The following is a 14,319-nucleotide window of genomic DNA, read 5'->3' on the forward strand; positions in this document are numbered from 1 at the left end:
AGTATAATCTGAAAAAAATCATTTAGGCAACGAATTTTTTTTTTAAAATAGCTTTTTTTGTTAATAAGGGCGCGACGTTTTGGTGTCAAATGCAAAACTCCTACGGCTCCCATGCCGGTTTTACAGCTCCCTCAAAGGGTGAATATTTGGCGCGTTTTGATTCCCGCCACGTAGTCTAGCCAAGGTACGCATCCCTTTATTTTCATATTTGATTGACGTCTGTGTTCAAAGCTAAGCTTTTTAGCTATTGGTCAGTTGTCTCGGTGGGCGGGCCGCAGCGTGCCGTTGGGCTCCTCCCGTTACTATGGGTATATATTCCACACTGCCCCGCCTTTACGCCTTAGTAAGCCGGTTTCTGTGTTGTCAGCACGCAGAAGATAAAGCTTTATTTCTCTCTAACGCTAATTACGCGTCAACTGTTTATTTTTATACTAAATTTGGTTGTATTTTTTTGGTCCTTCGACGTGAAAGACTTTCAGAGTTACACCAAAGTCGAAGCTGTCCTCGATGAGAAGGGTTTTGTGTTGCCTTCTTTCGTCCTTGCTCGACAACGTGGATTCCTAGCGGCTTCCACACTCCACGGGGGAATTCAGATCACGATTTGGGAATACTTGTGAATCGTCCGTAAAATTCCGGATTAAAAATGCTTCTCTCCAAATTGAACACCTTTGCCCACATTTCTGCCGTGGATATGCCGGCGAAGATCCAGCTTCAAGTCCATCCAGGTTAGAGGACGTTTAGCTGCGCTTTCCCGTCGGCGTGGCGTGGTGTGGCGTGGGATCACTGCGGATAATGGCTAACGACCACGTCGGCTGGAAAACCGGCTGGGTCTCTTGTTCTCATAGACTGCATTTCTGTATGTTTAATGCTTGTCCGATGTGTTATAGGTAATGCTTATGCTTGTCTGTTTGTAATTGCAGTAAAAGAGAAGGAGCCTTTCGAGAAGGTTTACCAGGTCGGCTCTGTGTTGGGAAGTGGCGGCTTCGGGACAGTCTACGCTGGCTTGCGGATATCAGATGGCGCGCCGGTAGGTTTTCCTTTAGTGTTTTTTTTTCCTCCATACCGGTCATATGCTAGAGATTAATTCCCTATTGTGATTTTTGATGATCGTGTATCGACGTTACAGTTTTGAGACTTTAACTTTGGCCTCGGATTGTTATTGATGTCTGCTTGTTTACTGTTTCAGGTCGCTATCAAACATGTGGCGAAGGACCGCGTTACCGAATGGGGGGAATTGGTAAGAAATAATATTCCCGGGCCTTTTATTCCTTTTATTCATTTATTCCTATAAAGCTAAATGCGACCATGGAATAGAGCGACTTCAGCTCATTTTTGTCGTGGCTCTTGTCGTTTTCAGCCCAATGGCGCCCGTGTCCCCATGGAAATTGTCCTCCTGAAGAAAGTCGGGACGGGATTCCGTGGCGTGATAAAGATGCTCGACTGGTACGACAGACCTGACAGTTTCATCATCGTCATGGAGAGACCGGAGACCGTGAAAGATCTCTTTGACTTCATCACGGAGAAGGGTGCCCTGCCGGAGGAGCTTGCCAAGAACTTTTTCCGCCAGGTTCTCGAAGCGGTACGGCACTGCCACAGCAGCGGTGTGGTCCATCGAGATATCAAAGATGAGAACATCCTCATTGATCTCCGGAATGGCGAGCTGAAGCTGATCGACTTCGGCTCAGGCGCCCTGCTGAAGGACACGGTGTACACCGATTTTGACGGTGAGAGATTTTGACGGTGTTTCTGCAGCGCACATGTACTCGGGCAGTTTATTAACGATCACGGGGTAGTGTGCGTCATTACTGCGTTATGGGTGCGTGGTTGGAGGACATGTCGGTAATCCGCTGCACATTTGACCTTCAGGTTTGGAAAATGTGGAAAACGCAAGCTTGAGGATGTGGAATCGCGGTTTTAAAAAAGCCCTTCATTAGGCGTTTGCGTGGAAAGAACTTGCAGTCGCTTAGTTTTCAGGCCACACTACGTGACGTGCAGATTTTTTTTTTTCATGTAAAAAACTTCGGAAATGTAGACATTCAACACGCCAGTGTTTGTATGTGGATGGGCGCGTCGCTCGGCTGGGAGGTGTTCTGGGGGGCTTTGTTGTCGTTTCTTGCGCCCCCCTTTGGTGACGCGCGAAATCGCTACAACTCAAAGTTTGTAAACACAAGTCACATGGCAACCAGTCTTGCCACACGCGCACACCCACCGTCACGCTCTTGCGCACTTGACTGCGGATTATCTTGAATTATTGTGGTGTATAATATTTTGTAAACATTGCTGCATAGCTCCTCCCGCCCCACCCTTTTCCTATTATTGGGTTATATCCTTTTAAATCAAACTATTTACACACAAGCGTCACATGATTGCTTATATAACGGTGTGTTGTTGCTAATTATGATGAAAAATTAACCCGCCCCCAATTTTGCTCTTCTGTGTAGGTACACGTGTATACAGTCCTCCAGAGTGGATCAAGTACCACCGTTACCACGGGAGGTCGGCCACCGTGTGGTCCCTGGGCATTCTTCTGTATGACATGGTTTGCGGAGACATTCCCTTTGAGCAGGATGAAGAGATTGTCCGGGGCCAAGTGCTCTTCAGGCGCAGAATCTCGACGGGTGAGCCCTTTGAACCAGCCTCTGTCCTCAGCAGATTATCAGTTAACAACTTGTTAAAACGCAGCAGTTTCAGCCACTTCAACCTGTTTTCTTCTGTTCATTCACAGAATGCCAGCAGCTCATTAAGTGCTGCCTGTCTCTGCGGCCTGCCGACAGACCGTCTTTCGAAGACATCATCAACCACCCGTGGATGCAGAGCCCAGCGGCACCTGCGGATGGCGCGGAGATCCGACTGCACTGCCTCGCCCAAGAGTCAACCTCCTTCTCCGCTGTGACGGTGTGCAAATGACTGTCGCCAGCTGACCACGCCCATAGACCACACACTACTCTGGCCACGCCCTAACTGAGCCGTGCAGGAAACAAAATGTGAAATGTTTTGTTTTTTATTTTTTATTTTTATTTTTTAAGCATGGCAGCTGTTTATGGGTGGAGCAGCCGACCTTAAGCTGTAAGGGCTCCTCGGGGAAGGGATGTTCCCTTTTCTGGAGTTTTGTCCCACCCTGGACCGGGTCCGACTGGGTTGGGTGCAGAACTGGGGTGGCCTGCTTGCAGGCAGCGACCTCTGCAAACTTGAAGCAGTTTGTGTGACTGAAGAGCAAATGCATGCCACTGAACACACTAAGGGCAGGTGTCTGCTGCAGGTGGGGAACAGGAGCTGTCTAGTGCCTTGTGTGGGAGTTTTGCAAATATACTTGAATTGAGTAATAGCCACTGAACCACTCTGCTCCTTAACCAGATGTCATTTCTCTTGCTTCCATCTCACCTGTGTGCTGTGGGTCTTACCCCTGTACTGCAGAGAGTAACAAAATATGACCTCAGAATACATGTGCAGAATGTTCTTTCTCTCTCTCTCTCTCTCTCTCTCTCTCTCTCTCTCTCTCTCTCTCTCTCTCTCTCAATATTACTAACTCAGTTACCCTCAACACAGCTACCATTCATTGTCACAGATGCACATGGCAATGCAACTACAACATGAAATTACTACTTTTTTCCCTTGGATTGTTAATACTGTAAATACGTAGTATTCGTCTTATGACTCTAAATTCCGAGACAAGGCCTGTGTATATAATATTTATTTGAATGTCTTGAAACAAGATCTAGGTGGAATTATTTATTTATTTATAGAGAACACGTTTTGTTCAACACTCATTCCACGTTGAAGGGCCCACAACCTATTTAAATATATTTTTACCATATTTAAAGCCTTTTTGAGCAAATGTGTCCGTGTGTGTATATAGTCTTTCTAAGGACTTCCATTTTTTTCAATGCATGGAGGACCGAAGAGTCTACTGATACACTGTTTAACTTTTTTTTTTTTCTTTTTTTTTCTCATTGGAAAATCCCCTAGCAAATGGCTAAAAGCTATACTGTCTGCTGTGCGTTGTTGAACCAGAGTCATGTACAGGGACAGACACTTGTGTACATGATGATTTGGGTTCCTAGTTGCAGCTTGGTTTGTTTTGATTTAGCAGCTGTAAATTATGTTAGGAAGTTATTTTTTTACACAGTTTCAATAAATATTTTTTTAAACATTAAATTTTGCCTCGCGTTAACTTATTTTATTCAACTGTTAGCTGTAAATCGCTAATCTAATTAAAGATAAATGATTAATTGTTTGCCCTGATGCATTTATGGCCCCATTGATTCAGTGCACCACCACTTCATGAGAAATGGCCCTCTCCTATGTTTGCTTGCACGGTTATGAGTTGCACCTAACAGGTGCACCATAGACTTTCGGATTAGTCCATCTGTCACCTTGCTTTCTTCATTAGCCACCTTCTGCCCTGGTCATCCGGTTACTCCTGGACCACATGACCACTACTGAGTGGATATTATTTGGGAGTTGGCTCATTCTTCTTGCAACAACCACATTGGCCATAGTGGGTCTTGTATCAGGGCCTCAAGCAGGTATGAGTGATGTGTGAATGTGTTATTACTCCATTTAAAACTAGTAGTCCATTATAGATAAATGGTCTACTACAGCTGTACTCCCATGTTTATATTTTTATACATACACATACTGTGTGTGTATACAGTTATGTGCAAAATAATGTGTTTAAAACAAAAGATCAATCCTCATAATAGCATTTATTTCCATATACACAAAGGCACTGGGAGCACTTCACATTCAATTCCAAATGAAAACATGAATGTAATATAATTTTTTAAACTGAAAATGAAGAAAAAAAAAAATGGGCTGGTAAAAAAATAGTGTCTTCATTTTCATTTACAAACTCGAATATTTACAGTATAAACAAAGTTGTTTACAGATTTAGCTTTTCTGTTGATCACTGAACTAATTAGTTGTATAACCTTTATTTCTGATAATGACTTTACATCTGTGTGGCATAGAGTCAACTAACATCTGGACTACATTCCACAACTCTTCTGCATTCTTGGGTTTTGCATCAAAAACAGCATTTTTGATGTCACTCCACAAATTCTCAATCGGATTGAGGTCTGGGGATTGGGCTGGCCACTTCATAACATCAATCTTGGTCTGGAACCCGGATGTTGCCCGCTTGCTGGTGTGTTTGGGGTCGTTGTCCTGCTGAAACACCCATTTCAAGGGCATTTCTTCAGCATAAGGCAACATGACCTCTTCCAGTATTTTGATATATTCAAACTGGTCTATGGTGCTTGGTATGCAATAAATGGGTCAGACTCCAAAGTATGAGAAACATCCCCAAACCATTATGCTTGCACCTCCATGTTTTACAGTCTTCACAGTATACTGTGGCTTGAATTCAGTGTTTATGGGTCGTCTTACAGACTGTCTGTGGCCTTTAGGCCCAATTAGAACAATATTGCTCTCATCTGTCCATAGAATGTTGCACCACTTCTCTTTAGGCCAGTCAATGTGTTCTTTGGCAAACTAACCTTTTCAACATGTCTTTTTTTTTTCAGCAGTGCTACTTTATGAGGGTTTCTTCAAAATAGTTTGGCTTCCATTAGGCGTGTTCTGATTGTTGCAGTACTCACAGGTAACTGAAGATCATCTTTGATTTCCCTGGAGCTGATCATTGGATGCTTCTTTGCCATTCTTGTTATTCTATGATCTACGCAGATGGTATTTCTTTTCCTACCACGTGTTTTGGGTTTTGTTTGCCATTTTAAAGCATATGAGATCATTTTAGCTGAGCAGCCAATTATTTTCTGCACTTCTTTATATGCTTTCCCCTCTCCAATCAACTTCTTGATCAAAGTTCTTTCTCCTTCGGTACAATGTCTGGAATGACCCATTTTACTCACTGAGCAAGGGCTAAAACCAGCAGATACAACATTTGCTGCCCTCCTTCTTTAAATAAGGGCCATAATTGACACCTGTTTCTTCATAGAATGAATGACCTCACTAATTGAACTCCACACTGCTATTAATTTGAACACGCCCCTTTCATTAAATGAGTCAATTACACCCAATTAGCAGCATGCATGTCATGATTGTTGATTCTGCTGGTTGCCATTACTCGGCTACACCTAGTCATTAATTTTTTTCCATGTTGTATTATCTTTTCTGCCAAATGAGTAATTAAATACATAGACTGCTATTATTTTGCACATAACTGTATATATAGCAATGTGATGTTTATACAATGTCCTGCTTTAAATGTAGCTTTAGTGGTGAAAGCAGGACAGAGAGGAGATTCATCCAGCTATTGGTGGCGTACTGGGCCTGTGTTTTTATCTTTCTTGGTGATAATGACATTTATCTTCCAGTTGAAAAGCAGAGCTGCTCAGGTCTGATCTCAGGGAACTCCAGCCAACCTACAGATTTACTCACTGCCAGTACACCTTTGACAGGTAATCAAGACCTCTGCAGCCTCTGATGACCTGATTAAAGCCTTTAAAGGGCTGGATCATAACCACAACTCTAGTTTAGTTACCTGGCTTTGGTTAAGTTTAATTCTATTTGTTTATCTTGGTGGAGGTTTATATATAACCCTCCACTGACTATAGCACAGAAGTCCAGACCTCTGAGGCTGCGTCAGAAATCTCTTTAAGCAGTAATGAATGTCACTTTCTATGGATTTATAATTAGAGCACATACATGTTTTACTGAGGCACATGTGATGTGAAGACAGTATAAAGTAACCTGATAAATATTGATAAAGGTTTTTATGAAAGCCTTTACAAACTCATCATCTTGCTGAAAGACAAGATCTGTGGGGAGCACTCTGTCTGTTTATATCTGCTAAAACTGAGCACACACTGAAGTGCCTTATCTCTGACCTTAACTCTGACCTTATCTCTGACCTTATCGATGACCTCTCTTGGGCAGAGTGATCTCAGCATGGAGCATGGTGACCTGACCTCTGGTTTTACACCACACTGCTTCTAGTTCCAGAGAGTGTTCTCCAAGAATTCTAAATTTGGCTAAAAATGAGAGACATCAAATGTGGACCAATTCACACAATCATATTTGCATGATGCTCATTTGCATGAATTGTGCTCATTATTAGCAATGTAATAGCAATGTTAGTCATTTTGAGTGTCCCATTAATGCTAAGATCTGTAATGCTGTTGAAGGCCACACTAATGTCTTGACTGCTCAGCTCAGTCTTGAGTACTTATAGACATTAATCACAATCAGGGCTCCAGGAAAACTAAGCAATGGTTTCCATGTAACAGGGTCAGCAGAATGTCTTTTTAAGGTGTGTCACATTACAGATACAGTGCAGTTTCATTGTGTAAAGCAGACAGTCTTAACTATGTGAAATAATATGTTTTACATATAATATTCAAAGGCTGTCACTTATGGAAGTCAGCAACGCTTCAATTCCACTGTTTTTATCATCAGCTCAAGGAGCCTTAAGAAGTCATGTACATATTATCGTACTAAATTTCACGTATGAGGCAGTTGCCATTTAAATAAACAGCAAAGCTGTCGGTTCATTTTCCATCCACCTGTTATGTTTTTAATATCGATGGCTGGATCCTGTCACAAAGACTAAGTGTTTAGGATCTTGCGGAAAGTTCAAGGATTTTGGGAGGGCGGGCAGCAGGGACATGTTAGCACCTGCAGGCCTCGAGCTCACTTCCTGGAGCGGAGCCTGAGGTGTGCATGCACAGGAGTGGTTGGCAGAGAGAAGCCCTGACCACCAGGTTCACCACTTTCTTTTTCTCTTCTGTTTGGTCTCTCGTTCGCAGTTTACTGAATACTGTTGTTGTCTTTGTTTATTTGTTTGTTTGTTTTTTGTTTGCTTGGTTGGTTGCTTGCTCCTGGCTGTATTTTCATTAGAATTGCAAATATATTTATACAGTGGGCTGCATGGAGAAAAAAAAAATTGCATGGCTTCATAAATAAAACAATAGCTATAGCAATTGCTTTACACAATTACACAATTGAAACATACAGTTTTCTGCTCTTATGGCAATAAATAACACGTTTCAAATAACTGGATCTCTGTTGGATCTGCCTAGAAAAGAATACATGTGCACTTTGAGTAGTTGTACTATCTAAAGGTGAGAAGGATTGACTTTTCGAGAATCACCTGGGGCACCCGGGGACGCCAAGTCTTTTACAATTAACCACCTTCTCCATGTCAACAAAGTATTTGGAAGAATTGCCAGAAAAATGTCTCTGTTGTCGTTAAACCACAAATGCAAGTGCCCGGAGTTTTCTTCCAAAGGCCCTGATACATGATACCCAACATAATGGAGTTCATGAAATATCAGATTTAAGATCCAAATCTGAAAACTTTTCCCAGGAAGCTAAGACTAGCTCATGGTTGCATCTCCAGGCAGGACTAAAATGCACAAAGTACTAAATGCAGTGATCCCAATAATTGTGTCAAATATATTTTTCCTTCACAGAATGGTTACATTTCTGTCATAGTTTCTGTATAAACACCAGGTTCTTGCAAAAGCGTAAATTCATAGCTCCTAATCCTGAGTGCCATTCTTTTTTTTGGGGGGGGAGTAATAGGTGTTGATGTGGGAACAAGCTCCCTTGTAGACAGGTTGAGCCTGTCATGCAAACTGGTTTTGAAATGAGAGTCAAATAGCTGTGGAGGTTTCGTATGGCCGAGTGCCATGACAGGTCCTCTCCAGCTATTGAGAAACATCTTGTTAATGCTGAATCATTACTGTTACATAATGTAACACAGAGCGGGAGATGGCTCAGGAGAAACGCTCACCAGTACAGCATGTTCAGTTCTCTTACTCATCTCTTTACAAACCCGTGTGGCTCTGTGTGGTCATAGTGGAGTTTCTCATACAAAAGCGAGGTGTACGCATGGCAAGATGGGCCGTGTCAGATGTACACCTGCAGGGACATGGTGTTCCCTGTGCTAATTACCAGAACAAACTTTAGTCTAAAGCAGCTGGACAATATAACTTTGAGGTCTAATCACTGACAAAACTATGTCGTGTATAGTTTTTCGTCATTAACTACATGCGTGTTATTCAGCCTCACCCAGAGGAGGAGTCGACAGCGTTGTACGTTCGCACCCTCCCCCCTCAAAAAATGTAATGAAATTGGGGGGGGGTGTATATATATATATATATATATATATATATATATATATATATATATATATATATATATATATATATATATATATATATATATATATATATATATATATATATATATATATATATTCACTTTTAAAATTAATAAAATTAACTTTTTTTAATTAATAATTTTTTTGCCCTTGCCGCGCATATTTTTCGAATAGCTAATTAGCACGGTTGACATTCCTGGTGTGGCGCTGAGGGCGGTGCGTGAGGTGAGAGGTGCATGCTTGGTGTGGCGCGCGGCTCGGCTGGGGTTCCGCCGCCACCCGTTCCCCGGGCTCACGTGGGACCCCGCAGCGAGAATCTCCATCTGAGGAGGAATGAAGAGCAGCACAGGTTGCGCAATATCGCAGTCTTCCCACACACATGCACACATATGTGCATTAGAACATACGTGCACGCATATGCACACGTATGCACATAAGAACATACGTGCACATACTTGCAGGTTTTTTTTATGTGTGACTTCTAATTCCAATGTAATGGCTCAGTATTAGGCGACATTGCATGGTAAGATATTTTCACTCACACACACACACACGCTAAACAGCATAATAACAACATACATTCCAACATTATGTATCATAACGCTACGGTTATTTGATTAATTTGAAAACAATTATTGACTTGTTTTTGAAACATATTCCCCTTTACCTTAAACGGAATGACAGCGTAACACGTTCAGATACGTTCATATCGTTACCTTGGAGTCGAAGCAATGCACTTAGTGACACACACACGCACACACACACACACACACACACACACACACACACACACACACACACACACACACACACACACACACACACACACACACACACACACACACACACACACACACATGCGCGCACGCACAGGTGTGGCAGTGTTGCTTTGGCACATGGAACACCTGTGTAATTAGTCCCAGTGAGCTTTACTGTCTGTCTGAGCACACTTGCAGAGCTCCATATTCCTGACAAGGTCAATAGACCCCAAAGCCCAACAGAACTCTGTGTGTGGGTGTGTGTGTGTGTGGGTGTGTGTGTGTGTGTGTGTGTGTGTGTGTGTGTGTGTGTGTGTGTGTGTGTGTGTGTGTGTGTGAGAGAGAGAGAGAGTTTATAGCATGGCTTCTGCTGTCACATTTGCCATGACGATAAAGCATATGTTCTTCATGTTGACACTCTCACACTGACTGAACTGGTGCCATTCATGTCTGTGTGCCTGAAACATTTGGCTGTGTGTCGACATTCACCTTTTCTCTGTACACTGCAACAAGCGGCCCTGTTTTCACTTGAACACTGAGCAGATAATCTACTTCTTTGGCTATCGCTAGAACTTGAAGGGAAGCTTTGTCTGTTTAAGTATGAGTGTGTGTGTGTGTGTGTGTGTGTGTGTGTGTGTGTGTGTGTGTGTGTGTGTGTGTGTGTGTGTGAGAGCGAGTATGTGAATGTGAAACACACTGTGAGAAAGATCTCACCAATAGCTTCCAGGCTGTTCTTGTGCAGTCTCCAGGGCTGCCTGACACTGAGAGGAATGGAATGCGTTTCTGTGGATGACCTGGGATCTCTCTCTGTCTCTACCTGCTCGCGCTCTTCCTTCAGTAATCACTCAGCTCCCAGCATTCCATACTCACCCTTCTCCCTTCCCCCCTGCTCCCAGCATTCCATACCCTGTGACTCACTCGCTCTGCTCTCAGCTGTGAGCCACACAGACTCCACTCAGCTGCTAAGCTTAAAGGTCGATGCTCCATCTCTCAACGGCAATCGGGCTCTCGAAGGCTGACCTCGGATCAGGCCTTAGGACAAAAGGTCATCACACTTTCACTCATCAGAGAAACAGTAAAACTACTACCACCACTGATCCCAAATCAGATTCCCCTCACCCGCAAAGCCTTAAAGGTCACGTCCGTCTCACTGAGGGACAGAGGCAGCATGGAGGCGAGGAGGGGCAGCCCGTGGGCTCTTGGGGAGAGGCGGTGTGAGCCAACATCCCGACCTGCCACTGCAAACACAACACTGTGGACAAATCCTCGTGATTCAGCCCTCGGTAAACAGCCGGGCTGCAGCAGTCAAGTTTGGATGGCCGATGAGCCTCGGAAAAGGCTCTGCCCACCTCCCATCCCAGCGGGGTTAGTCACTGCTGCTTGAATGACTTGAGAACTCCCAGCGAGCTCGTTCCCATGGGACTTCAACAGACAGCAGAAAGGAGATGACGATAACGACCAGTAATCTACACGGGGCAGGGAAATATCACCAGCACTGGAACCATTCCGCCCCGGAGGTTTTACTGTTAATGTTCAGCACTGAATTTCGAGGCAAAAGAAATGTGTGTGTTTTTGTGCATGTGTGGAATGACACATGTGTGGAATGACCCAGAAATAGGCTTTCCTAGAAATAACATAAAAATAAACAAACAAAAAAATCCAAACCGTAGTTGTTCTGCAAGGCATTGTTTCATGCATCTAATCAGCATACTCTTCCTAAAACAGGCACCTGCGTCCAGAATGGCACAGTGAGTCTATAAGCGGAGCACTGAGCTGCACACACACCTGTCCCAAGACTCTCATCAGCCCCTCCTACTCCTGATTTCCCGTAAAGCCAAGCATCACTTCCTCATTCCCCTCTGTATGATGCGTCTAAAACAAACATGTGAGCACTTGCTTCAGCTTCCCTTTCTCTACACGCACACACACACACACACACACACACACACACACACACACACACACACACACACACACACAAACATTTCACTCCCTCTTCATGGGTTACCCCTTAAAACAAATTTTACATGACATATGTCTATATTCTTTCAGGACAACCCAAATGTTTCGGTTTCTCTCCAAGTCAGGAATTCATGAGCACTAGGCCGCTTTGTGTTGCTCTGTGGTGTGGAAACATTAAGCAGCCGATTGGACAAAGTGCTGTAATGCTCTTCATTCAGAAAAGATCATCTTTTGATTTGGCTCTCGGTCATGTGGTATGCATTGCTTAAGATGAGAAAGTTCTGCATATGGGTATTTGAGCAGGGAGTGATGAAATCACAACAATTGCATAATGTCCTAGGACATGGATAAGTTATGTTCTGTACTATGTCAAACAGCCTAACTTCCTTTACGGGCACTCGAGGAAGCAAAGGGCATTCAGGGTGACTTCCTGTCTGTACTCATAGGAACTTTTTCTGCTTATTGATACATTATGTTCTAACTGCGAAAAAGGTTGGGAGGAGGAGTTGTAACACCAGGTCAGTGGCAGAGGAAATGGAGAACTGCCTGCAAAATGCTTGCATTATCCATAAATACAAAGTTCTGCGAGGCTATTATATTGGTAGATTGGTGGATTGGTCGATGAAGACAATCCCCTGCCTGTGCAGCTGTAGTTAAAGTGAGATGAAGGCTGTGCTGAGGTGGGTGTATTCGGAACATGGGGCTTGCCAAGCATCAGAGGCACACTGCTGTAATAAAGGGTACAATAAAAAGAACCCATAAAAACATCCCCAGGAAAAACGAAAGCTACGCCCGCAATGACAGTCGACCTAGCAAAGGTGCCAAACTTTAGTCTCCATTTATCAGTAAAGAATGACAGATTGGAGTGGAATGTGCACATGATTCAGCTCAAATTTTATTGTGTGTGTGTGTGTGTGTGTTTGTGTGTTGTCTTTCAAGTGAGCAGAATTCCAAATGCATACAGCAGAATTAGTTTTTTGTTTTGTGGACATAAGCACACAGCAAGAGGCAAGGTTCAGAATTCAGATTCTTTCGAAGCAAAAACACAACCAAAGAGAGAGAGAGAAAAAAAAAAAAACAGGTAACAGCTGTACTCACAGCAGGGTTTTAACCAGCCTGACTCCAGCCACTTTTAACTCTCCACTGCCATACTGTATTCATTCAGCATGTATGTGTGTGCGTGTGTGCATGCGTGTGTGTGCGTGTGTGCATGCGTGTGTGTGTGTTTGTTTGTGTGTGTGTGTGGGTGTGTTTGTGTGTGAACTTCTGCAAAAAAGAAAAGGGGGGATGTCGGATGTGTTCCTTTTTGCCCTGCTCTCCTGCTCCCCAGGGTCAGAGCGCTTCCATCATGCCCCACTTCCTCCCTGATGTTAGCCACTTCCTGTTTCCTGCTGCCTGCGCCCACCGCCGACGCTTGTCTTAGCAGGGCGCCTGGCATCCGTGCAGCAGTGCCTCGCTCCTCCCCTCCCCTCTCCCCTCCTCTCTACCGTGGGCGGCACATGCACAGACTGCATGTGTCCTTGGCATGGACGTTTTGTATGAACACACCACATGGAGGAAGATATCAATGTAGCAGACCTTGAGCTATAAGAGGATGCCAGTCTCTGAGCAGACTAGGGCTGTGTAGCTCAGGGTTTTTGGGTTTTTTTTCCATTCAGCACTGGGCTGAATGGACCTCTGCAGGAGGCTTGTGGCAAATCCCTTCTCTTCGCACACGTTGCCAGTTTTCTGGTTTGCTGCTCAGCGCTTTAAAAGCGCTTCGCTTGATGAACAGTCCTACAAGCTCACAGGAGACAGCCTGGAAATGATGCAGAGAGAGATGCTTGTCATTCTCAGTGAGCGCTTGCTGAATAACAATTCCAGAGAATTTCCAGAGAACTGTTCTCTGTCCCCATTCCCATGCCTCCTATGGGCTAAGCTGGAAGTGTAGTGGGCTTGTCGGGATCTCGGCATGGAGTCGGCACTGCGGTGGTCTGGTGCAGCGGCTGTTTGTCAGGCCTTCCTGTCCAGCCTGCTGGACCGCTGACAGCGGTAACAAAAGTATGAATCGTGTTTTTGATATCACTCTTCCAGGAATGTGTCACATTAAAGAATCAGTAACACCACATACACACACACACACACACACACACACACACACACACACACACACACACACAGAGACAGTTAAGCATTTATGAGAAATGAAAGTACAAACACAAACGCATGGGGGAATTAGCAGGAAAAAAAAAAACATTCCAGAAATGCCAGAAGCTCATGAAGGACACAGAACCACCCCCACCACACACACACACACACACACACACACACACACACACACACACACACACACACACACACACACACACACCACACCCAAACCCATCCCCAGTCCCCACTGAGAGATAATATTTTGGGGGAGGGGGCACCCATCAACTAGTCAGGTTCAAAAAGAATCCCAGCAGTTCATCCTAGACTAGAATTCACTCTGATCAA

At 44.0% G+C, this 14,319-nt stretch overlaps 1 protein-coding gene across 1 annotated transcript; it reads left to right on the top strand.

The window, feature by feature from the left end:
• Nucleotides 1–353: 353 nt before the first annotated feature.
• pim1 (Pim-1 proto-oncogene, serine/threonine kinase) lies at nucleotides 354–4,155 on the top strand. The gene is made up of 6 exons (XM_027010006.2): nucleotides 354–725; nucleotides 921–1,027; nucleotides 1,187–1,237; nucleotides 1,358–1,724; nucleotides 2,442–2,618; nucleotides 2,726–4,155. Exons 1-6 carry the CDS (start codon nucleotides 644–646, stop codon nucleotides 2,905–2,907), a joined length of 966 nt encoding a protein of 321 aa, XP_026865807.1. The 5' UTR covers nucleotides 354–643; the 3' UTR covers nucleotides 2,908–4,155.
• The last annotated feature ends 10,164 nt before the right edge of the window (nucleotides 4,156–14,319 follow it).

This window comes from Electrophorus electricus, chromosome 23 (assembly GCF_013358815.1).
Source record: "Electrophorus electricus isolate fEleEle1 chromosome 23, fEleEle1.pri, whole genome shotgun sequence".
Taxonomy (NCBI): domain Eukaryota; kingdom Metazoa; phylum Chordata; class Actinopteri; order Gymnotiformes; family Gymnotidae; genus Electrophorus; species Electrophorus electricus.